General features: G+C 35.2%; 1 protein-coding gene across 2 annotated transcripts in view; it reads left to right on the forward strand.

Moving 5' to 3' along the window:
• LOC136038514 (uncharacterized) overlaps positions 1 to 25,383 on the forward strand; it is an 88,326-nt gene that overhangs the window by 43,848 nt on the left and 19,095 nt on the right. For both annotated transcript variants that reach the window (XM_065721614.1, XM_065721615.1), the window contains exons 6-9: positions 2,712 to 2,857; positions 10,735 to 11,248; positions 17,874 to 17,963; positions 21,674 to 21,760. In XM_065721614.1, coding sequence (XP_065577686.1) covers positions 2,712 to 2,857; positions 10,735 to 11,248; positions 17,874 to 17,963; positions 21,674 to 21,760 — 837 coding nt within the window. The remainder of the gene's footprint in view (positions 1 to 2,711; positions 2,858 to 10,734; positions 11,249 to 17,873; positions 17,964 to 21,673; positions 21,761 to 25,383) is intronic.

Consider the following 25,383-nt stretch of genomic DNA (forward strand, 5'->3'; position numbering starts at 1 on the left):
GGGGGGGAGTGGGGGGACGGTTAATTCCAAAAAATTAGAATAAATGAGGTATTTTTAACTTACGAACGGGTGATCGGATCTTAATGAAACTTGAGATTTAGAATGATCGTGTCTCAGAGCCCTTGTTTTAAATCCCGACTGGATCTGGTTTAATTGGGGGGAGTTGGACGAGGAAACCTAAAATCTTGGAAAACGCTGAGAGTGGAGGGATCGGGATGAAACTTGATGGAAAAAACTAAGCACAAGTCCTAGATACGTGATTGACATAACCAGAACGGATCCGCTCTCTTTGGGGGAGTTGGGGGGAGGGTTAATTCTGAACAATCAGAAAAAATGAGGTATTTTTAGCTTACGAAGGAGTGATCGGATCTTAATGAAATTTCATATTTACAAGGACCTCGTAACGCAGATTTCTTATTTTAAATCCTGACCGGAACCAGTGTCATTGGATGGAGTTGGGGGGGGGAACTAAGCACAAGTCCTAGATACGTGATTGACATAACCAGAACGGATCCGCTCTCTTTGGGGGAGTTGGGGGGGAGGGTTCATTCTGAACAATCAGAAAAAATGAGGTATTTTTAGCTTACGAAGGAGTGATCGGATCCTAATGAAATTTCGTATTTACAAGGACCTCGTAACGCAGATTTCTTATTTTAAATCCTGACCGGAACCAGTGTCATTGGAGGGAGTTGGGGGGCGGGGCGGAAATCTTGGAAAAGGCTTAGATTGGAGGGATCGGGATGAAACTGGGGAGGGGGAATAAGCACACACCCTAAATACGTGATTGACATAACCGGAATGGATCCGGTCTCATTTGGGGAGTTGGGGGAGAGTTAATTCTGAAAAATTAGGAAAGATGAAGTATTTTTAACTTGCGACTGAGTGATCGGATCTTAGAGAAATTTCATATTTTGGAGGACCTCGTAACTCAGATCTCTTATTTTAATTCTTGACCGGATCCAGTGTCATTGGGGGGGGGACCAGAAATCTTAGAAAACGCTTAAGGCGGAGAGGTCAGGATGAAACTTGGTAGGAAGAATAAGCACAAGTTCAAGGAACGTGACCGACACAAACGGACTGGATCCGCTCTTTTTGGGAGAGTTGGGGGGGGGGGGGTAATTGAGAAAAATTAGAAAATATGAGGCATTTGTAACTTACGAACGGGTGATCAGGTCTTAGTTAAATTTGATATTTATAAGGGTCTTGCGCTTCAGACATCTTATTTTAAATCACGACCAGATCTGTTGACATTGGGGGGAGGTGGAGAGGGAAACTGGAAATCTTGGAAAACGTGAAAATTGAGGTTTCTTTATATTACGAATGGGTGATCGGATTTTAATGAAACTTGATATATAGAAAGACCTTATGTCTAAATTGCTCCATTTTCATTTCATATCGTTTTAGATACGTGATTAAAATAATTAGAATGGATCCTTTTACTTTGGGGGAGTTGGGGGGGGGGGGGTAATTCGGAAAAATTAGAAAAATTGAGGTATTTTTAACTAAAGAACGGGCGGCCAGATCTTAATGAAATTTAATATTTAGAAGGAACTTACGTCTCAGAGCTCTTATTTCAAATCCCGACCAGATCTAATGACATTGGGGGGAGTTGGAGGGAAGAACCAGAAATCTTGGAAAACGCTTAGAGTGGAGAGATAAGGATGAAACTTGGTGGGTAGAATAAGCAAATGTCGTAGATACGTGATTGACATAACCGGGCTGGATCCGCTCTCTTTGGGGAAGTTAGGGGGGTCCAGTGCTTTGGCGAGTGTGGTGCTTCTGGATATGCTAGGACAATGAAAACTGGTAGGCGTGTCAGGGACCTGCACAAATTGACTTCATAATTTTTTTTTTCATCGATTCGACTGTCTGGGAGAGGGGGGGGGGCTTGAAAGGAGAGGAAGAATTTGAAAAAAATGAGGTATTTTTAGCCTACTAGTGGGTGATCGGATCTTAATGAATTTTGATATTTAGAAGGACCTTGTGTCTCAGAGCTCTTGTTTTAAATCCCGACCGGCATTAAACCTCTGATTTTCTTTTAAATAGATCTATTGATTCTTAGAATTTTACTAGAGCTCATGCCATATAAGCTCTTGGCTCTTCCAACCTCGTCACAAGTGCCATATGAGCTCTTAGCTCTTGTTATGCAAGTGGTGACGCAAGCTTTCTGAACAATAATGCAATGCGACGACATAGTTTCGCAATTATCAGTAAAGCGGATATGTCACAACCATTTGGTGTTTGACTTTTTTCTTTCTTTATTTGCTTCGTTTAGCTTAAAGCTTCTTCTTCTTGTGTTGGATTATTTTGAAACGGATTATATTATTATCAAAATGGAAAATGGACTCAATCTGGGTCTTGCAACGGGTTACTGCAGCTGAGATTGAACTCTGGGTCAGTAGCGTCGATCGAGAGGGATTTCTTGCCCCATCCGCTCTAAATTTTAGGTTTTTCTTTGAAAAATGACTTTTGGTATATTGTGGTAAAAAAAAAAAAACGACTACCCCCCCCCCCCCGCCCATGATATTGGATGATATATTTTGCCCCCTCATAAATTTTGTCAGTTATTGTCGCTGTTCCGGGTCCTGTATTACCAAGCCGAGATTGATCCTACTGTGCCACCATAGGACTAGCTTAATGCTGTTGTAGTGAATTAGTATATTATTTTCTATCGTAATTCTTTTTATTTATTTTTATAATTCTTTTTATAGACTAAAGGAAATCCTGCATGCCACTTTTATCCTTGTCCAAATGATGCTCTTTTTAAATGTTCTGCTTGTGGAGCTGACTATTGTAGGGAGTTTTGTCGGAATCTAGATTGGAAGAGGCACCAAGAAGAAGATTGTATGCCAAAACCGTAAGTCCTTTTCAATATTGGTTCGTTTCAGTCCGGAAGTTAATTTATAGCTTGTAACACTGATTCCCAATGCCAATCAATGCAGCAGGATTCTTGTGTGAAGACGTATGTCAATCACGTATCTAGGACTTGCGATTATTTTTCCCACAAAGTTTCATCCCGATCCCTCCACTATAAGCGTTTTCCAAGATTTTAGGCTCCCCCCCCAACTTCCCGCAATGTCACCGGATCCGGTTGGGATTTAAAATAAGAGCTCTGAGACACGATATCCTTCCAAACATCAAATTTTATTAAGATCCGATCACCCGTTCGTAAGTCAAAAATACCTCATTTTTTCTAATTTTTCCGATTTAACCGTCCCCCTACTCCCCCTCCCCCCAGATGGTCTAATGAGGGAAATGACAATTTTTAATTTAATTTGGTCTGGTTCCTGATACGCCTGCCAAATTCCATCGTCCTAGCTTACCTGGAAGTGCCTAAAGTAGCAAAACCGGGACAGACACACCGACAGAATTTGCGATCGCTATATGTCACTTGGTAGATACCTAGTGCCATAAAAAGTCCTTATTATTCTCTCTTCTGTATTTATATTAGAACAGAAGAGAAAGGTAGGTCCGAAATCAGGAAGCCCAAAAACAAATACTCTAGAGCCTTCTAGACCTAGTATGCTTAGGGAGGGAATCAAGCCAATGAAGTTGAGAGGTTTTTGCAAAGAGTAATAATAATATAAAATTTCAGTGTTATGTCAATGTTATGTTTGAAATTTATTTTGGAAGCCTAAGTGGGACACGGATTTTTAAAATGTATGATGCTCTGTCCTTTGGAAATGCGAATCAGAACAACTAGGTTTATAATATCAGAAAGTTGAACCTTGGACAATTTTAATATAGTAGAACTTGGTTTTAAGAACCTCAGAAATACGGATTTCTGAAGTGTTACAAGTAGTTCTTCTCGTGCAGTACTTCTGTAGAGTTTTTTTCTTATGTTTATTTTCAAACCATATATATATAGACTTTGTAGAATAAATTAATAGTTTATAGTAAAACAATCTTCTTCTATCTCCTCCCGTGTGAACTCTTATCTCTGAAAGATTCGGCTACACGCTAAACCAGAAAGGAGTGGTAAATGGCTTAGAGGGAGATGGGACTTGCGTTCAAGTTGGAACTTACGAAAATAACTAATTGAAATGGCATGTTTTGGTTGTGTCCTAATTTTTTAATGATTTTCTTTGTTTAGCTTGGAAAAAGATAAGTAGTTCCCCCCCCCCAAAAAAAAAGTCAATAAAAAAAGTCAAATGTAATTAGTAGTACGTTCTAATAACATACACACTGGAACAAATGGCGTCTCTAGGAATTCTGTAGCCTTCATATGTCAAATCCGTGGCAGAAAATTCACAAGCAGCGTTAGCAATCCCCATTTTTCTTGCCCGAAACAAAAATTTAGTACTGCACTCTAAATGAGTTTCTCGCTTTTGCATTAATAACAAATTCTGCTATCCCGAAGAAATAAAATAATAACTAATAACTAAATAATGCTAACCTGACGAAATTGGAACGGAAGTTATCATAACTTATTTGTTACGGTTGTAATTGTCTCGTTTAATGTTTTACAGTACAAACGCTGTTTTTGCATTAATAATTAAAAAAAAGATTGTCTGTTTTAATTGCATCTTTCAGCTGCTGTTTTTTTATACTTTTAATACTCGTCTCTTTTGTTTAAATCAGCATAGTGTTTTCACTTCCAATATTTCCATTTGTAACATCGGGATCTCTAAAAGAGATAGTGATCCTCCAAACCCGTGGATCGCATATTCGGTACTGCATTGAACTTCCGGTCACTGGAATCTGGCTATACTTTTTTCTTTGTAACAGTATTGTGATACTAATAAATCCACTCCTCGGTTTGCTAACTGTTTCGAAGTTATTGATATTACAGCAAGTATAAATCGTCGACATAAAGAAAGTATTGTCTACCCTATCACCAATTGCTTTGCTGGCTATCTAATATCTGGGCTCCAGTGTGTCTTTCTCCTATCCAATAATTCCCCCTGAAATATTATCCTCAAATGTAAAATTTAGAGGCTAAAGCAAAATTAACACATAAAGAAAAGAAAAAAACGCACATCAGCCATTATAAGAAGGGGTATTGGGTGATTATTTAGGTGAAGGGTGGTGTTAGACACCTAAAAGGCCATATTTTTATGCTAAAAATGTCTAAAACGCATTGAGCCTTTCGATGAAAATTGGAAGGATTATGGGGCAAGGTAGGAAAAGACATCTAATCCCTTTTGATTTTCCGGAATATTTTTCATTTATACCTTTAATATTGGTGATGGAAAGGGGGGGGGGTGGCATTACAGCTCTTTCTGTTGTTCATGTTAATAAGTGAAAAAGATGTTGGCTGTACCCCCAGACGTCTCGATATTACTGACACGCTTTTTGACAGCCAGTATGCATTTAGCGCCTTCTGACGTTGTTCAATAGCCGTCTCGAAATGTTGTGAAGTAATCTCAAGTAAAATTAACGGCAGTGAAAATCAAGAGTTGTTGCAGTTTTTACAGTAGACTGTAACAACTGTACAACTGTAAGACTGTAACAACTGTAAGTTGTTACAGTCTTTGCTGAGGTCGCAATTAATCACGATAAGTAATCTTGGTCACAGTTGCAACTGATTCAGCAGCCATAAGTAGTCCCAGTTGCAGTCATGTTGTAGTCCAGTTCAGTTGTAGTTGTAGTCCCAGTTGTAGTAGTCATGTCCTACAGGCTTCAAGTTTATACCCTTTCCTGTTTCTAAGATATTCCAGATACGCTATTTTGATAGTCTGAATGAACAAATTGAATTTTTATTTAGCTTAACATACTCCACAACATTCTCCAAAATTTTACATTATTACTCTTTGTCTTCTCGAATGCAACAATGAGCTAGCATTCTCCCCTTCCCTAATGATAAATCCTGCATTTAAAAATGTGCAAATTGAGCATATTACGTTCCTTTTCTTGGAATCCCTATGGGACATGCTATCCCCGGAATTATAATTGTTAGACATTTTTACTCTTTCGAACAAAACGCTTTTCAAAGTTTATATGATTGTTGAGGGAAGGTCTGAAAATCCTGGTGGCTGTTTGCCCCTGACTCAACCAGCTGAAAAAGCTCATCTTTGCCGTTTTTTCCCTTTTCAGTTTTTATTGATGAGAACTTGAAATCATGCCTAAAATTAAAAACAACAACATACAACCCTGACTTACTCAAACTTTCCAAGGAGATGTAAGCAAATTGTTCGTATTAATAAATATCTATTAAGTATTAAATTTTGTCTTACTAAGTGTACTACTTAGTTAGTGAAATGAACTTTTACAGAACTAGCAGATTTGGCTCCCATTGTGTTTTAAAATTCCTTTAATGTTCATATTTGGCTCTTTGGCTTATAAGTTTGCCGATCACTACGCTAAACCGTTCCTAGGATATTGCTGGCACACCCTTAGGTGGTCTGAAAACCTTATGTTATTTAAAGTAAGAATAAAAAAATATTTTTTGAATTAATTGTAAATTATATTGGTTAAAAATGTATCCCTTTTTTCTTTTTTTTTATGATGAGAGATGGCTGTTTAGAGATTGCATAATGTTTCGTCTGTTTTTTTTTTGTTATTTTTTTTTTACGTATTTCTTTGATTTTGAATGAATAGTTATCATTTATTTGTTGTAGTTTTGCTGCTGAACAGGGACATTTTAGGTCCCTAAATTGAGCAGCATATGATTGTAAGTGCAATTTTAGTAATTTTTCTTTGATGAAATAAACGCATACCTACCTACCTACCTAAAAAATTGTGTCATTTGATTTAATTCAGCGTCCCCCTGAAAATGCTCTGAAACTCTTCCCTCAACGCCCTATCCTTAGTAATAGTAGTACTGTTAGAAGTAGTGGTAGCGATTTTATCCACATAGTACCTTTTGAAAAAGGACGGAAACATTACTGATACACCCTTTTGGAAACATGTATGCATATAGCTTGTTTTGATTTGGTTCAGACTCCCCTAAAACATTCCCTAAAAGCCACACCTTCTTGCCATTATCCTAAATAGTAGCAGTAATCAGAGTATTAGTAGTGATAGTACTTGTATGTACATATTACTTTTTGGTTAGTTCAACTTTCCTTCAACACACCCTGAAAGTTCAGTAGCTGTTCTCTAAGCCGCTTCAACGATGTTGCTGATAAACCCTTTTGGCAACATAAATCCAAATAGTGTGTTTTGATTTAGTTCAAAATCCTCCTAAACTCTCTCCAAAACCTTCACCTGAACACCCTTGGCCTCAGAAGTAATAATAATTGTAGTTGTAGCACCTTAAGTAGTACTGGAATTATGCACATATCACCTTTTTTTTAAAGCAAACCTCCTAATATACCCTGAAAGTTTCTGCTTAAAACTCTTAGCAGCTTTTGAGACATTGCTGATACGTCCTTGTTTTTCGCTTTAATATCCATAACTTTAGTGGTTGCAGTAGTAGTAGTAGTAGTAATATTAGCGGTGGAAGTAGTGGTAGGAACTGACGAAAAACTCAATGGTAATTTTGTCAAATATTAAGCACTCTCAATCGCTTAAAACAAGATATTGTGTCGATGGTGTTGTCCACATAATTGCCCAATAAACGAATTACTTTTTTTCTATAAAATTTGCACTCTTCTGAAATTTTCATAAAAATTTTCATAAAAATTTGACCAAATGACACAGCCGTAGGAAATATAAGGCTCACTATTGCATGATGTAAAGTTATAAGGGCCGGTAGCGGTAAAACTTTTTCAGTCAGCGCATCACTCCTGAGCCTCTTGCAACTTTTGCTGTGACTAGTTCATTGTGCTGTTTCCTAGACAAATTAGGATCAAGGGAGAATCCAAGATAACGTACCGATTGATCTTACTACAAAGCTTTACTGTTAAAAACCACTTTTTTATCAACATCTGATGGACTTCCAACTGTACTATATACGACAAAATTCGTTTTCTCCGCATTTACTGATAAAAGACTGAAACTTGTAAATGTATAAAATGAATTCAAAACCCTATTAGCTTTTACAAGTAAATCCTTCATCATCCGACTAGAGACAGTTTTATCAGTATCATCCGCAAAGGATGTAAGGAAACAACTTGGAAGACAAAATCACTTAGTATCGACCCAAGCAAGATACAAGAGTGGTCCTTAAACAGATCCACTGGGTAAATATATGACCATTCCACCTCATAAGGAGACATGTTAAGAAAACAATTCTTACTTCAAAATGTGCAAAATAATCCAAGCTGACATATTTTGCAGTGGGAGAACCACTTCATTCATCACTATCATCATCATATCATATCATCATTATCATTCATCATATCATCACTTCATTCACTGTTGTACAATTTTTTTTAAATAAAATTATGAAACTAGATTAGATTTGACTGCATTTATTCGTTATCAAATGGTCTATATATGGAAGTTACAAACCATCACTGCCATCTGCCAAAAAGATATTAATAGGTAAATACTGATAAATGAGGTTAGGTTAGATTAGCTATATGGCTCTTGGGTGTTTGTTCATAAAGGATTACAATACTTGGAGAATAGACAAAAATATCAAAAAATTTGATTGAAAAACTGGACATACAGTGAAAGAAGTGAAGATAAAAGTTCTGCCGCTGGAGACTATGCTAACTAGGATTATTTTGCATATTATGAAGTAATAATTGTTTTCTTAACATGTCCCCTTATATAGTGGAATGCTCATGCATTTACACCCGGATCCACTTATTACTACACTAATTTTACCAAATATATAAATCAAATTAGTTATTTTTGTTTTTACACTTAAAAAAGCTGAGTTGCCTACGTTAGATGTTGCTGAGGTTTTTTTCCGACCTTAGCGCCAGTTCCCACTCTCGTTTCTTACCCAGCTCTAAATGGGTACCTGGAGAAATCTTGGGAAGGCAAACAGGAGGGTGTGCGAAAGCACAGGATGGTTGGCCCCCAACCCACCATTGCACTCCCTGTCTGAAGGGCCAAGAAATGGAGATCAGCACCGCCGGTAGGGACCGTAAAGTCTAATGCCGTATTTCTCAACTTTTTTTTTACCATGCCCAGTTTGCGGACTTTGGATACATAACATCGGCAACCTCAACGACAAAATTGAAATAGTGCCAAAGAGAGCCTAGAAAATCTTCCTAGGAACAAAGTGTGCACTTACAAACCTGCCCTTGCAGCTCCACGTATCCCAACCATTAAAGAACGCAGGTACCATGTGTAATTTTGGACACTCCGTGCTTTTGAGTGATAAATACCAATCCTACCCCTTGCCGCTGCAGTCAACCGAAACACGCGCTACAATAAGTCTTAGGCCTGTGCATTGCAAAATTTGTCGTTTCATTGGTTCATTCGTTTCTTTTTACTAGTGTGATAAATCGCACTTATTGTTTATTATGTTATGAAAGGTGGCGTAAATTAATTGCGGCACTAGCCGTAACTACGATAGCTATTTTTGGTAAATGATTCTTGATTCTTGATTGTGAGCCGTATATGAATTAAATTGTATATTCAATCAATCAATAGATTTATTACACCAAAAACACTTGATGGAAACACGGAGTAAATAGAAAAAAGAATAAACATAAATTAAAATAAAATGTAAAAAATGAAACAAAGCATTCGGAGTAAATAAAAAAAAATAAAATAAAAATAGATGCAGCAGGAATAAAACTTTCTAATCACAACACTTAAAAAAAACACACACACACACACTTAACAAAAAAAGAAGAAAAAATATCTTCGGATAAGAATTTATAGAAAGACACTAAACAAGCTATTCGTCAGATCCAAAGATTTCTCAAATCGCAATTTAAGTTCTGCGGTGGCTTCGATAAGTTATACTAAGAAGTTAAACTAAGAAACTAAGCACCGGGTTCCGGCCCATAGAGGTGTTCCAAGTAAGAACTCGGCATGCCGAAAACACAAAGATCGCAGCGTCCTCTTATTTGAGATAAGTAAATACATTCCTAAAAGGTGACAGAGCAAGTAGATGTGGCACATCAAGTGCATTGTAGATTTTTGATTGTATGCTTCTTTTATATCTAGTATTTACGTAACCGTACCGAACATGTGGGTGGGCTGTTGCAGCTGTCTGGTCTAGCCTGTCTAGTTAGCTGGGGGCTGTGGACACTGATGTCCACGCTTTCCACTGATGGAAGGCATGACTTCCACTGTTGGTAGGTTTTTACAGCAAATTTCTATATTTTTTTTTTGATTTTCCATTACTATATTCTGGCTAATGCGTTAGATGGAAAAATCCATAGATCTTTGTAAAATCTATACAAAACCCTTTCTCCAAACTATATATATATATATATATATATATATATATATATATATATATATATATATATAGGAGAATATATATATGTATTCTCCTGATGAGCCCTTGTGTTGCGTTGTTGCCTCTGAATTATTTGTCTTTACTGTTTTTATAGTTTTGTAAATGACGACTTGCACTTATTGACGACACGACTGCCTGTCCATGGATTATTCTTTATGGTTGATTGTGTATGGCTATGCTGTTTGACCTATGTGATTGTATGGAAGAGTAGGGTTAAGGCCTCATTCAAGTGCTGGTCTATATTAATCACTAATGTAGGAAAACAGTCTTCTTTATCTCCTTCTGTCTACCTTTTTTTTATGTGTTTGTGCTGTTGCATTGGTGATTTCTCTTTTCATTATATTCTAATTGTTGTGCTTTTGCTGGATTTTCCGTGTTTTGAGGGAATCCACTCATAGATGGACAATACCTAAAGATCCATCGTCTCTCCTCTTTATCCTTTTCTATTTCTAAGAAGTCAATATCTTTATTTTTTCTAGGCCCCTGGTGCCCAGAACTGCTTTAATTACTGATCGTGGAGAGAGATCTGTGCGAAAGGAAATGTCAGCACAGCAGCAGAGCGTCAACGGAGAAAGTAATAATTTATTAAGAAACGAAGAATCTCTCAGGTTACCCAGGGCTCCTTTTAGTCAAAAAAATCTTCAGCAACTCAATGAGCATCGGTTAACTAATGGGGACGCCACGCCTTCCAGTCCTTGTAGAGATGTTAACATCAGAGCAAGAAGTAAGAGCCGTACTAGGGCTGATTATCCTACTTCTGACAGTAGGGTTGATATTAAAGGAAAGGGTGAAAGTGGGACTCATCCACGGGAAACTGTTAATGGCCTTAGAGGAAGAGGTGGCTTTCATCGACAGGACGCAAGGAATGGTATTATGTCCAATAATGCTGAAAATGCGACCAACAACTTTCCGCAAGGGAATTTAGATGAGAAACCTGTTTCTTCCCAAACTGAAAAAAAAGAGGTTGAAAGCAAAATGCGCCTTGAGGAACAGGTATTTAATACTTTGGTTGTTTTATTCTCTATTTAACTCTCTGAATCTAGGTTTGCTAAGAATTAGCAATATGGAATGGAAAAAACAATTCATGCCAGCGTCATGTCAGGTGTCACAATTCATGTTAGCGCTATGTCAGAAGTCACAATTCATGGTAGCGCTATGTAGCGTTTAGCGTTATGTCAGATGTCACAATTCATGATGGCGGTGTAGCATTATTTCGGATGTCACAATTCATGGTAACGTTATGTCAGATGTCACAATTCATGGTAGCGTTATGTCAGATGTCACAATTCATAGTAGAACACACATTAAGAATTTTATGCTCATAATTTTTTTTTAACCAGTAGTCCTCTGTTATATGGATTATGAGGAGATATTTGATTCAGTGAATAGACGAGCTTCAATGAAGGTCCTACCCTTGTATGATATATTATATAAGTACATTAAAGTCATTATATACGAGAACTTATTTGCTGCGGTTAAGATAGGAAGTGGGGTTAGGCGCTGATTTGGTGTTGTATCTGGAGTTAGGCAAGGTTGTGTCCTGTCCCTTTTTATATGGCTTACTTTGATGTACTTTGTCCAAAGAAGCACAACAAAGGCCATAGGAGAGCATGAGCTTAAGCGGTATGACGAAACTCCCATATTTAAGTTTTTTGGATTATGAAGTGTCCTAAATAGAAGTCTAGGCTAAAAATATTTGCTAAAGAATTTGCAAAATTAATCAATTTTGAAGGTATTGGGTTTGGGGTATAAGAATAGGTTAAGAAGACTTAAGTTACTTGGATTGGAAATAATCCTATCCAATAAAGAGGTGATATTGAGTAAAGAGAAGAGCGATCAGGTGTATAGCTATGCTTGTCTGGGTAGTATTTTTAGTAATAAGGTGTATAGCTATACTTGCTTGGGTAGTATTGTTAGTAATCAGGTGTGTAGCCATACTTGTCTGGGTAGTATTATTAGTAATCAGGTGTATAGCTATACTTGTCTGAGTAGTATTATTAGTAATCAGGTGTATAGCTATACTTGTCTGGATAATATTATTAGTAATCAGGTGTATAGCTATACTTGTCTGGGTAGTATTATTAGTAAAGTCAGTGCAACGAAGATATAAAAAGTAGAATAGCCAACGTCTAGGGTTTTTTTTTTCACGGTTTAAAAAGTTAAAGATAAATCTACGAACCAAGACTAGAATATTGAAAGCTGTGGCAATGATGGTGGTCAGGCATGGTTGTAAAAGTGGACCCTTCAGAAGACAAGAGAAAATTTGTTAAATGTTTAGCATGGAATTTTCTACGGAGGTTAGCTACCTTTTTGACTGACCATATTTGATATACCGAGTTTTACAAAAGAAATAAAAGAAATTGAACTTCGTATATGTGGGTAAGGAGTGAAGCTTTGAATAGATTGGGATGGAGGATGAGTGTGTCCATATGTGTTGGCGTCAGGTGGCTTGGTACAGCATTGAGATGTTTGCAATAGTAGTTCTACTGTTGCTCATTACTTTCGTAATACTAAACCGCCTGATATTAACACAGTAGTACATGCTCTTCCAGCAAATTTTTTGCTTTCTTTTTGAATTTCTCACTTCTTTTAGATGCCTTTCTATGTCATCTTCCTACCCTGCTCAAAAACGTTTTGCGTTTCTTTTGGCCACACCTGGATCACGGAGAAGCTTAATGTCTGGCAACATGTTATCATTCATTTGTTCCCTAACGTTTTTAACTATCTTCGTTTTTTAGACCTAGGTAGGAGGATTTAGCCACTAGGTATGGAAAAAGTTCCTAAGCTGTCAGTAGCAGAATTCGACAGAATTCTTTTTCTTTACCTCGTTTTTTTTAGCATCACTATTCTTTTTTCTCTGCTTCTATTTGTTTATTTTAGTTCTGTGTCACCCTTATATATTAACTTCCTGTTATATAAATCTCTTGGGTTGAGACCCATTTTACGTTAAAGCCTGAGAGCCCCTTCCTCTAGGGTTGATGTCGCGAATTCCTTTATATTAATAGCCCTTGTAGCGTGTAAAAATACTTTACGCTTCTGGCTTTATTTATTTTTATTTTTTTAATTCTGTAAATCTGAGGTCTTATCACTTGTATTACACTATGGAATATTATACTTGAAAAAAGGATGAAATGACTAGTTTAAAAATGGTATCGGGAGAAAAAGGTGCCCTTAAGGTAGTAAAAGTTTTAATATGGAATAAATTTATAATAGGATTGGTTTTAAGAAAATTTGCTAAATAGGTTTTGACGTACCGCTGCCGTTGAGTCATTTTTATTGTTGGTGCTATCGAAGTTTTTTATTGATTTTCTGTGTTTCTGCGTTATTGTTTTTTTTAATTCTATGAAACTGTGGTCTTTTACCTCGTATTACACTAAGTGATATTATACTTGAAAAAGGGATTAAATGATAAGTTCAGAAAATGGTACCGGGAAAAAAGGTGCCCTTAAGGTAGTAAAAGTTTTAATATGAAATAAATCTAAAATAAGATTGGTTTTAAGAAAATTTGCTAAACAGGTTTTGACATACCGCTGCCGTTGAGTCATTTTTGTTGTTGGTGCTATCGAAGTTTTTTTTATTGATTTTCTCTGTTACTGTGTGTTGTTTTTTTTTAATTCTGTAAATCTAAGGTCTTTTTACTTGTATTACACTATTGGATATTATGCTTGAAAAAAAGGATTGAATGACTAGTCTAAAAAAGGGTACCGGGAAAAAAAGTTGCCCTTAAGGTAGTAAAAGTTTTAGTATGAAGTAGGTTTAAAATAAAATTGGCTTTAAGAAAATTTGCTAAACAGGTTTTGACGTACCGCGGCCGTTGAGTCATATTTATGGCACTTGGTATTAACCAAGTGACATATAGCAATCGCAAATTCTGTCGGTCTGTCGGTCCTGGTTTTGCTACTTTAGGCACTTCCAGGTAAGCTAGGACGATGAAATTTGGCAATCGTATCAGGGACCAGACCAGATTAAATTATAAATAGTTTTAATTCATCCCCCCCGATTTCACCATCTGGGGGGGGGGGGAGTGGGGGCCGGTTGATTCGGAAAAATAGAAAAAATGAAGTAACTTTAACTTAAGAACGGTTAATCAGATCTTAAAGAAATTGGATGTTTGGAAGTATATCGTGTCTCAGAGCTGTTATTTTAAATCCTGACCGGATCTAGTGACATTGGGGGGGGAGTTGGGAGGGGGGAACCTAAAATCTTTGAAAACACTTGGAGTTGAGGGATCGGGATGAAACTTGGTGGGAACAATAAACACAAGTCCTAAATACATGATTGACATAACTGGAACGGATCCGCTCTCTTTGGGGTAGTTGGGGGGGGGGGGGGTTAATTCTGAAAAATTAGAAAAAATGAGGTGTTTTTAACTTACGAACGGGTGATCGGATCTCAATGAAATTTGATATTTAGAAGGATATCGTGTCTCAAAGCTTTTATTTTAAATTCCGACCGGATCTGGTGACATTAGGGGGAGTTTGGGGGGAAACTAAAATCATGGAAAACGCTTTGATTGGAGGGTTCGGGATGAAACTTGGTGGGAAAAATAAGCAAAAGTCTTATATACGTGATTGACATAATTGGAACGGATCCGCACTATTGGGAGAGGGGGGAGTGTTAATTCTGAAAAATTAGAAAATGTGACGTATTTTTAACTTAAGAAGGAGTGATCGGATCTTCATGAAACTTCATATTTAGAAGGATCTCGTAACTCAGATCTCTTATTTTAAATCTCAACCGGATCCAGCGTCATTGGGGGGGGGGGGGTGGAAATCTGAGGAAATACTTAAAGCGGAGAGATCAGGATGAAACTGGATGGGAAGAATAAAAGCCTGTCTCAGATACGTGACTGACATAACCGGACCGGATCTGCTCTCTTTGGTGGAGTTGGGGGGGGGGGATAATTCGGAAAAATGAGGTATTTGCAACTTACGAACGGGTGACCAGATTTTAATGAAATTTGATATTTAGAAGGATTTTGTGCTTTAAAGCTCTAATTTTAAATTCCAACCAGATCCTGTGACATTGGGGGGAGTTTGAGGGGGAAACCGGAATTCTTGGAAAACGTGAAAATTGGGGTATTTTTATCTTACGAATTGTGATCGGATCTTAATGAAACTTGATATATATAGAAGGATCTTATGTCTCAGATGCTCTATTTTCGACTCGAATTGGATCCGGAGACATAGGGGGTTGGAGGAGGGAAACAGAAATCTTGGAAAACGCTTAGAGTGGAGAGATCGGGATGAAACTTGATGGGAAGAATAAGCACAAGCTCTAGGTACGTGATTGATATAATTGGAACGGATCCGTTCTCTTTGGAGGAGCTGGGATGAGTTGTGTTAATTTGGAAAAATTGATGTATTTTTAACTTAAGAACGGGTAACCAGATCTTAATGAAATTTGATATTTAGATGAAATTCCTGTCTCAGAGCTCTTATTTCAAATCCCGACAAGATCTGTTGACATTGGGGGAGTTGGAGGGGGAAATCAGAAATCTTGGAAGACGCTTAGAGTGGAGAAATCGGGATGAAGCTTGGTGGGTAGAATAAGCAAATGTCCTTTATACGTGATTGATGTAACCGTACTGGATTCGCTCTCTTTGGGGGAGTTGGGGGGAGGGGTTCAGCGATTTTGAGAGTTTGGTGTTTCTGGACGTGCTAGGACGATGCAAATTGGTAGGTGTGTCAGGGAGCTGCACAAATTGAAATGATAAAGTTCTTTTCCCAGATTCGACCATATGGGGTGCGAAAGGGAGAGGAAAAATTAGAAAAAAAATGAGATATTTATAACTTACGAGTGGGTGATCGGATCTTAATGAATTTTGATATTTAGAAGGAAATTGTGACTCAGAGCTCTTATTTTAAATCCTGACCGGCATTAAGCCTCTGATTTTCCTTTTAAATCAATCTGTTGATTCTTAGAATTTTGTTAGAGCTCATACCATATGAGCTCTTGGCTCTTAGCTCTTCTTGCCTCGTCACAAGTGCCATATGAGCTCTTAGCTCTTGTTTTTTGTTGGTGCTATCGAAGTTTTGTTTGATGTTCTGTGTTTCTACGCTATGATTTTTTTGATTCTGTAAATCTGAGGTCTTGTCCCTCGTATTACTCTATGTGATATTATATTTGAAAAAAGGATTTAATGACTAGTTTAAAAAATGGTATCGGGAAAAAAAGGTGCACTTAAATTATTAAAAGTTTTAACAAGAAATAAATTTAAAATAAGATTGGTTTTAAGAAAATTTACTAAACAGGATTTGACATACCGCTGCCGTTGAGTCATTTTTTGTTGTTGGTGCTTTCGAAGTTTTTGATTGATTTTCTATGTTAATGTGTGTTGTTGTTTTGTTTTTTTTTTTATTCTTTAAATCTGAGGTCTCTTCACCCGTATTACGCTATGGGATATTAGGCGATTAAATGACTAGTTTAAAAATGGTACCGGGAAAAAAAGGTGGCCTTAAGGTAGTAAGAGTTTTAATATGAAATAAATTGTAAATAAGACTGGTTTTAAGAAAATTTGCTAAACAGGTTTTGAAATACCGCTGCCGTTTAGTCATTTTTTATTGGTGCTATCGAAGTTTTTGATTGATTTTCTGTGTTTCTGCGTTATTGTGTTTTTAATTATGTAAATTTGAGGTCTTATACTTTATGTAAAATTATACTTGAAAAAGGATTAAATGACTAGTTTAAAAAATGATACCGGAAAAAAAGGTACCTTTAAGGTAGTAAAAGTTTTAATATGTAATAAATTTAAAATAAGATTGGTTTTAAAAAAATTTGCTAAACAGGTTTTGACATACCGCTGCCGTTTAGTCATTTTTTATTGATGCTATCGAAGTTCTGTATTGATTTTCTGTGTTACTGTTTTTTTTTTTTTTTTTTTTTTTTTAATTCTGTAAATCTGAGGTCTTTTTACTCGTATTACACTATGGGATATTATGCTTGAAAAAGGATTAAATAACTAGTTTAAAAAATGGTACCGGGAAAAAAGGTGCCCTTAAGGTAGTAAAAGTTCTATTATGAAATAAATAAAAAATATGATTGGTTTTAAGGAAATGTGCTTAACAGGATTTGACATACCGCTGCCGTTGAGTCATTTTTTTGTTGGTGCTATCGAAGTTTTTTTTTGATTTTCTGTGTTTCTGCGCTATTGTTGTTTTAACTCAGTAAATCTGAGGTTTTTTCCCTCGTTTTACATTATGGGATATTATACTTGAAAAAAAAAGGATTAAATGACTAGGTTAAAAAATGTTACCGGGAGAAAAGGTGCCCTTAAATTATTAAAAGTTTTAACAAGAAATAAATTTAAAATAAGATTAGTTATAAGAAAATTTGCTAAACAGGATTTGACATACCGCTGCCGTTAAGTCATTTTTTGTTGGTGCTTTCGAAGTTTTTTATTGATTTTCTGTGTTATTGTGTGTTTTTTGATTAAATGACTAGTTTAAAAATGGTATCAGGAAAAAAAGGTGCCCTTAAAGTATTAAAAGTTTTAACATGAAATAAATATAAAATGAGATTGGTTTTAAGAAAATTTGCTAAACAGGTTTTGACATATCGCTGCTGTTGAGTCTTTTTTTTTATTGGTGCTGTCGAAGTTTTTATTGATTTTTTTTAGGCTTTAAAACGAGCTGATAACTCAAAAGGAAGTAATGACAGTCCAAGAAACACTGTTAGAGTCTCCACTCCTCTGATAAGAAAGACTGAGGTAATGTCATTTATCTTTTTAGCCCTGTAGGAATAGGTTACATAATACCCAATAGAGAAAAGCATCCAAATAATATTGCATCATAACAGAAATCCTGTTTCTGTTGAATAATATTCAACAGAAATCCTGAAACAATGGGTACCACACGTCTTGTTGATATCAGAGCTGTTCAAGGATTTAAATTAGTATGATTGGATAGCATAAAGTGGGGCCCTCATAAATTTGGTCTAAGTGATTAAAAGGATAAAGACCCTTCAGAGCCATTGCTGGCGCATAAGGGCGTTGATTCGATGTTTCAGCTGCTGGATCTTTGGGTCTTGTCATTACAGGGACAAGTAGTAACCCTTTCACTCAACCTTGCCGCAGCGGGAATCGATCCCTGGGCCTGGTACTGCCAAATCAGCATCAGTCAATTGTGGTACCAGAGAGTTCTAACTGATAGATCTCAATAATAAGGAAATCGTAACGCGTTTAATAATAATAATAAAAAAAACCACCATCTATCTAGTTCACAAACGTTATTTCGTTTCCCCCGAGTTTGTTTTTTAGCGTGTCTGTAAGTCCGAGGCTATTTTTGCGATTGAAAATTCAAAGCAAATTACACGCTTTTCACGCATGGTTTTTTCTTTCCATTAAATTAAGTTTTTGGGATATCTAGGCTGTTAATTACTTAACCTAATGTCCTTTTTCTATTCTAATAAACTTCCCCTTCAAAATGAAAATATGGGTAGTTATGAATCGGAATTGGTGTGGGTATGCGTAATTGGTAAATATGGGTATGGTAGCTATGAATTCATTGTCGAAGAAATCATAATTGCTTGAAATTAAGGCTTCGGAGTTTTTTTTTCTATAATACAATTGAATTTCCTAAAAAAATAAAATCTTTTTTATAATTTACTCGTTTACTCTTACATTGTTTATGGTTGCTTTCTTTCGGCTAGTAATTTTGTTGTAAATTCTAAGCGGGTAGAGATTCTACAGAATAAAACGTTGTGTTTACTCATGGACTTTGAAAAATGTGAACGTACAACCGTTCTTTATTGCTATATAAATATTTTTAATGTTAGGTAGTTTAGATATTATCTGACCGGTATTTTTGTGTATCTGTGTTTAAAGAAACTAGAACCTAATTATTTTTTTATGTTTTTTACGCGAATTCTGCATACCATTCTTATGGTACATGGAATTCCGCGGACCCAGTACACGGGGGAGGACATACTACTAGGTTTGGAATAGTCTGTTTTGGTTTGGAATAGTCTTCTGAAAGCACTAAGATGAACGAGAGTATTTTCTCTTTTAAAATTATTCAAAGAATTTATAGATGGGTATGGGGGGGGGGTGTCTTTTGTAAGCATCGATTTCAGGTTCCTATGAGGTTTAATCTTTATTTATTTATAAAAATTGCAGTTTTTTTCTTTTTTTTTTGTTTATTTATATAATAAGTGATGAAAATATTGAGTCCTGCCACACAGAATCTGTGATTTCCCCTGGGAGGTCTCTTTGATGATTTTTTTAAATATCGATCTTTAATTAAAATGAATTTCCTCTCCCTAAAATAAAAACTACGACAAAATATTCAAGTTTCAAATGGCTATTTTATCCTTACTCTCTTTGTACAAAATAAACAAGTAATTCAGAATAAATTAAAGTAAAAAAAAAAGATAAGGGGAGAGAATCTGTGCAAAGATACCCGAAAGATACCCCTGGGAAACCAGGGAAAGATACCCGAGTCTTATAATATCATCTTTACAAGATGCCTAACCTTAACAAGTAGGCACAAAGTATACAACGAAAAATAATAAATACCTAATAAGTAAATAATAAAATAAACTAATAAGTATATTTACTTTATGTACTAATAAAACGTTTCTATAGTATATACCGCCTCTTTGCCTTCTGCCCAAATAGGTCAAAAAATGTTTTTCCTTTTGATTTTAGACTGAGATGGCACATTTATGCCTAAACATAGCAAATTATGAAGCTCACTTTTGTCTTTTCGGATGCCAAAGGCGAAAAAATTTGTTTAGTTATCAGGGCGAGGGTAAGAAAGGGTAAAACCATATAATTATTTTATAAAATTCAATAAAATAACTAAATAAATGAAAGAAAAGACATATCGATTAAGAAACAGCAACACATGGATTTAGATTCTTTATAAAAGTGTTGATCTCTAAAATACCAGAATATTTTTGACTTTGGACTAGTACACTGGATACTCTAAGAAATTCTGAACATGATGGAAGTTTTAATCATGAGTATACTGATGAAACTAATGAAACTTCTATACCTGTTTGTTTTGAGTAGTTACGTCTGTCTTCATTATTCAAAATGACTGATATGACCTTTAGTAGAATGTGAATGAAATGCCACTCTAGATATTCCACCTGTGCAAGTTTTAATTAGAAAGAGGAATCTATGTCAAAACCGTAACATATAAAAATTCAAAGGTTCGGTGCATTTTGTTTTCAAATGAAAATATACAGATATACAATAATTCCTCGTTTAGTAAAATATAATTGATATAATCTTGAATTTCTCGAATTTGTGTGACAAAAAGTAGGTCTTTGCCCTGTCTATTCTGGATGTTAGTGAGTTCATTATTTTTTTTTTAATTTTATCAATATCCCTTAACATTTTTTTTGTGCTGTGGTAAGATCAAAAATTTAAATGTTACTTCTATCCGGTTTTTATTATCAGTATTTATCATCCCCTCCCAATTGTTATTGAATATGCGCCGAAGGGAATATTTTAGAGAGACTTATGAAAAAACTAAAAAGAGTAAATTGAACTTAAATTAATTTTAGCCTAAAGTATAAGCCTACAGTCGCAGATCAATTAATAGCCATTTTGTTTCATTGGGTCTAGAAAGGGATCAGAAAATGAACTAAGCTGTTGGCAAAGAAAGGAATTACAATATTAATTTATTTATTAAATTTATAATCAGTATTATTCAATTTATAATTGATAATTTATTAAGTTATTTTTCTTTATAGTAGCTAAGAGATTTTGTCCCCAAACTAAATGTCGCACCATTCGAATCTAGCATAGCGCCAGGCTGTGTGGGACAAAAATCTCTTTCGGATTGATAACGAAATTGATTGTCCATATCTGTGTTTTCAACTTTTAAGATTTGTTTTTATCTGTCTTTAGTATTATAAGTTTTATATCAATGTAAAATTTGGGCTATTGAGAAGAAACATTAAAAAATCTGGAAACGGTTTTTAAGAATCCCAAAATACTCACTTATATCATTCCTAAAAGTGCTTTGCTTTACTTTATCTCACCCCCCCCCCCTAATATGAAAATCTATAGCCTAGATTATACTTTTGTTTTTGTTTTTCCTTTTTTCTATTTCATCAACGTTGATATAATTTACAGGTACTATGAGAATCTACCCTAATATGAAAATCTATAGCCTAATATATACTTTTGTTTTTCCCCTTTTTCTATTTCGTCAACGTTGATATAATTTACAGGTATTAAGTTGAAACAAGAGTGACGCATGGCAAAATGCATCGGAACAATATTTAGGTTACAGATTTGCACATAATGGGAGTTAGGGTAAAGTGTTCATAGCAATAATATGAGTATGTATTTTCGGATTGTTTATTTGTTTTCATAGTTTTAAAGTGTTTACTCCTAAATAGCCCCAGTTGTGCCTTGATACCTTTTTTTTTGTTCAAAGCATGAAGGCTCTGTTTCTTTTTCAGGTCGTGCCGTCGACTTGTCCTGTCAAGCAAGAAGACCAGATAAAAACTATTCCTCCATGCGACTTTACATTATCTCCCAGAACTGAGGTAAGCAATGTCTTTTCATTTTTCAGTGTAAGGAAACATTTTTTAGTGTTAGGAAAGTGTTTACGAAGCACTGAATCTCATTAATTGTCTTTAATATTGTATACAAATCAGATAGATCCGATTTGTTTACCAATTAGGCCGTCCTAGCCGAGTGGTTGGCGCGCTAGACTTGAAATCACTTGTCCGTGAGGAAAGGGGTTCGAGTGCCGGTGTTGCTGGCTATTTGGTTTCGGAACGAGGCCAGTGTTGTGGCTCTGTAAGCTCAGCCAGAGTCGATCCAGCTCTAAATGTATATCTGTAGAAATCTGGGGAAGGTGAACAGGAAGGGTGTGCGAAACGATAGGATGGCCGGCTCCCAGCCCCCTGTTGCACTTCCTGGCTGAAGGGCCCGAAACTGAGATCAGTACCTCTGGTATGGACTTATAGTCCAATAACCTGTTCTTCAACTTTTTCCCAACTTAGATAGATTAAACATATATATAGATTAAACATATATATTTCCAGGCGGAACGTTTAATAAAGTATTTTTTTTCTATATAGTATTGGGAAATTTCTTAGAAGATATATAGGTATGAATGAGAATAATTCATAGCATTAGAAAATATTTTCTCCGAATTTTACGATTCGGTTCAATTTGCACTTTTTGGGTATTTAGTTGGAGCGTAAATGTCCGACCATCGGCAAATAAGAATTATTCCTTCAATCACTTTGATTACGAATTACTCGACAGCTTTCATTCAGGGGTTGCTATGAGTGGGGAAGAAGTTTGGAAAGAAAATGTTCGAAAAAATTCATGATAAATTATCTAAAAAAAAAAAAAATCTAGAATTCATAATTATATTTATTAAATTATTTTAAAATATAGCTAAAATTGAATTATTAAAGTAAAGGAATGTTATGTATTATGCTATTATGTTTTGAAGTGTCCATTTCGAATTTCAAGTATGTATAAAAGTGAATCTTGATATCAATTTTTAAAGAGCTTTACTTCCAGACTCTGTAGGATAATAATAATCTACGTCAATGACAGGAGTACTGATTGGAAGAGGGAGGCAAATCGGATTAAAATTCTAAATATTTGCTATTTTATACAATTAATAATTGCTTGTAAAAAAAGGTTTTAATATCAATTTTAAAAGAACCAGCACAAAAAATTCCATATGCTATTTTGCTGTAATCCTTGTTCAGAAATGAAATGAAAGAATGAAAGATCGAGAATTTGTAATATCATTGCTAATTAAACACTAAAAATAATAGCTGACTATTTTTTGGTAAGGCTTTAAAAATACTACTAATAATTTATCATAGAGGAATCCCATTTGATATACGAAATGTAACAATTTTTGTCTAATGGGAAATTGCATAGGAGAACTTAACCGTATGCATCATGATATGTGAGAGTTCATAAATCAGGTTAAGCGAACACCATCATTGCCAATGTTTTGAGATAAACCGTACCAGTTTTCCGAATAAAATTTTACTCGAAGAATATCTGAGCAGCAGGTTGAAAAATTGCCGTAAGAAGAAGACAATTTTCAATAAACTAATACTTGGAACAGATATCCGAGTCAAAAGGGAGCAAGTTAGACCAAATACACTGGAAAATTCAATTGTACCAAATTTACCGCATTATACCAGGCCCTATAAATCACACCCATAACAGCACAATTGCGCCGCGTTGGCAACGCTGGTTGGCACTACTAAAAGGTCATCGCATCTCCTTAAAATTATTTCAATTTAGATTATTGTTTAGGTTCGTTGGTCGTGTATAAAAAGAAAACCAAAAGATGCTTTTTGGAAATCTTAATTGATATTATTTATTCTATTTTAGATCTCTTTTATATTCTTTATATAGGGAGAAAGATAATTCCTTTACAAAACACAAAAAAAATGCAAAAAAAAAGAAAAATTTGCCAAAAAGCCTTATTTCTTATAACTACAAAACAAGTTTCCTATCAATGGATTCCCCTAAAAAGCAAAAAACAAAACAAAAACAATAACGCGGTAGGATCTTTCCATGGAAAAACTTCTCATGGGGGAAGAGACTTTCAATGAAGGGGGCGCAGGATTTTTTTGCATTATTTAAAAAAACAAGGAAAAATAAACATGAGAAGTTTTTTCTGCTGAAAGTGAGGAGCAGCATTAAAACTTAAAACGAGGAGAAATTATTACAAAACATGTTTCCTATCAATGGATTCCCCTAAAAAGCAAAAAACAAAACAAAAACAGGCAAAAAAAAAGAGTCACCACTTGAGATCCTGAACTACACTAACCTAATATAACAACACTTTTATGGACTATTTTCCTGCTTTATCTATGTATTAAATAAATCATAAATACCAAAACAATAGTCCCTAAGCAACCCACGAAAAGTCGGCCTATCAGTCTCTTGAACTATATCATAAGGAAGGGACTCCCATATAGAAGGAAGAACATGGCGAATCGAAAATGCAAATCTTGTAGGCCTTTTAATCGGTTTTCTAATTGCTGGCGAATTCCTTGTCTCATATTCAGGCTCATCTCTCTCAAACACACCAATCAAACATTAAGACGCATTTTTGCGGGTGCTGGTGTATTTTTATGCAATATATTATATCTATTTTGTATTATATCCGTATTTTATATTCTATTTTATTCTATTCTACATCTTTAATATTGTTTTTTATAGTATTACTAGTTTGAATTGTTTTTATTTCAGAATAATCCGCTTGGAATCATCTGTCTCATTCAGATGAATCCCTTTCCCCCCTTTCTTGCCAATGCCCATCGTTTCACTAGAAGCCTAATTTATCAAGAATTCGGTTTCAAACGAAACCGATTCACAAAGCTTTCCGGGAACGGAGCTGAAATACTAATAAGGTTAATCTGGGACCACAACTGATAGTTTTAGAAGAGGAATCTTTTACGATTAATCTCTATGGCGCGGGTTTCCCTAATACTGGCTTATGAGATCCACCAAAAATATTGAAATTGTTAAAATATCAATGTATACTAAAATACCAACTCTCCCAAACCAAATGGAAGTCAACGGTGACTCATCTCCCTTCCAAAGAATCGGGCTCACGCGCACCTGTGATCCAAAAGATTATGGGGGAGATAACCTAAATCTTACAAGCAGCTTTTTAAGATATGACACTACTTATCAAATAACTCTTGAACAAGTATGTAATTAGGATTTTTGTCTGGGGGGGGAGGTTACAAAAAGAGCTTTTAAAAACTTATTAAGAGAATTATTTATATACATATTTTTTACGTTTTTATGAGCCGGAAAAAATTTCGGGGACGGGGGTTTTCCATTCCAGTAACCTCCCCTTCCGCATGGATGTGGCCTTGTCCTTGAGCATATTTATTAAGGTCATTTTATTGGTGTCAAATTTAACAACTTTGCTTTTTTTCTATCCAAACAATCAAATAGATAAAAAATTGATTTTTTAGAACTAAAGGGCGAATATACTAAATCTAACAATATATATATATATATATATATATATATATATATATATATATATATATATATATATATATATATATATATATATATATATATAGATATAGATATATATATATATATATATATATATATATATATATATATATATATATATATATATATATATATATAT

The sequence above is a fragment of the Artemia franciscana genome, chromosome 18 (assembly GCF_032884065.1).
Source record: "Artemia franciscana chromosome 18, ASM3288406v1, whole genome shotgun sequence".
In the NCBI taxonomy this organism is placed as follows: domain Eukaryota; kingdom Metazoa; phylum Arthropoda; class Branchiopoda; order Anostraca; family Artemiidae; genus Artemia; species Artemia franciscana.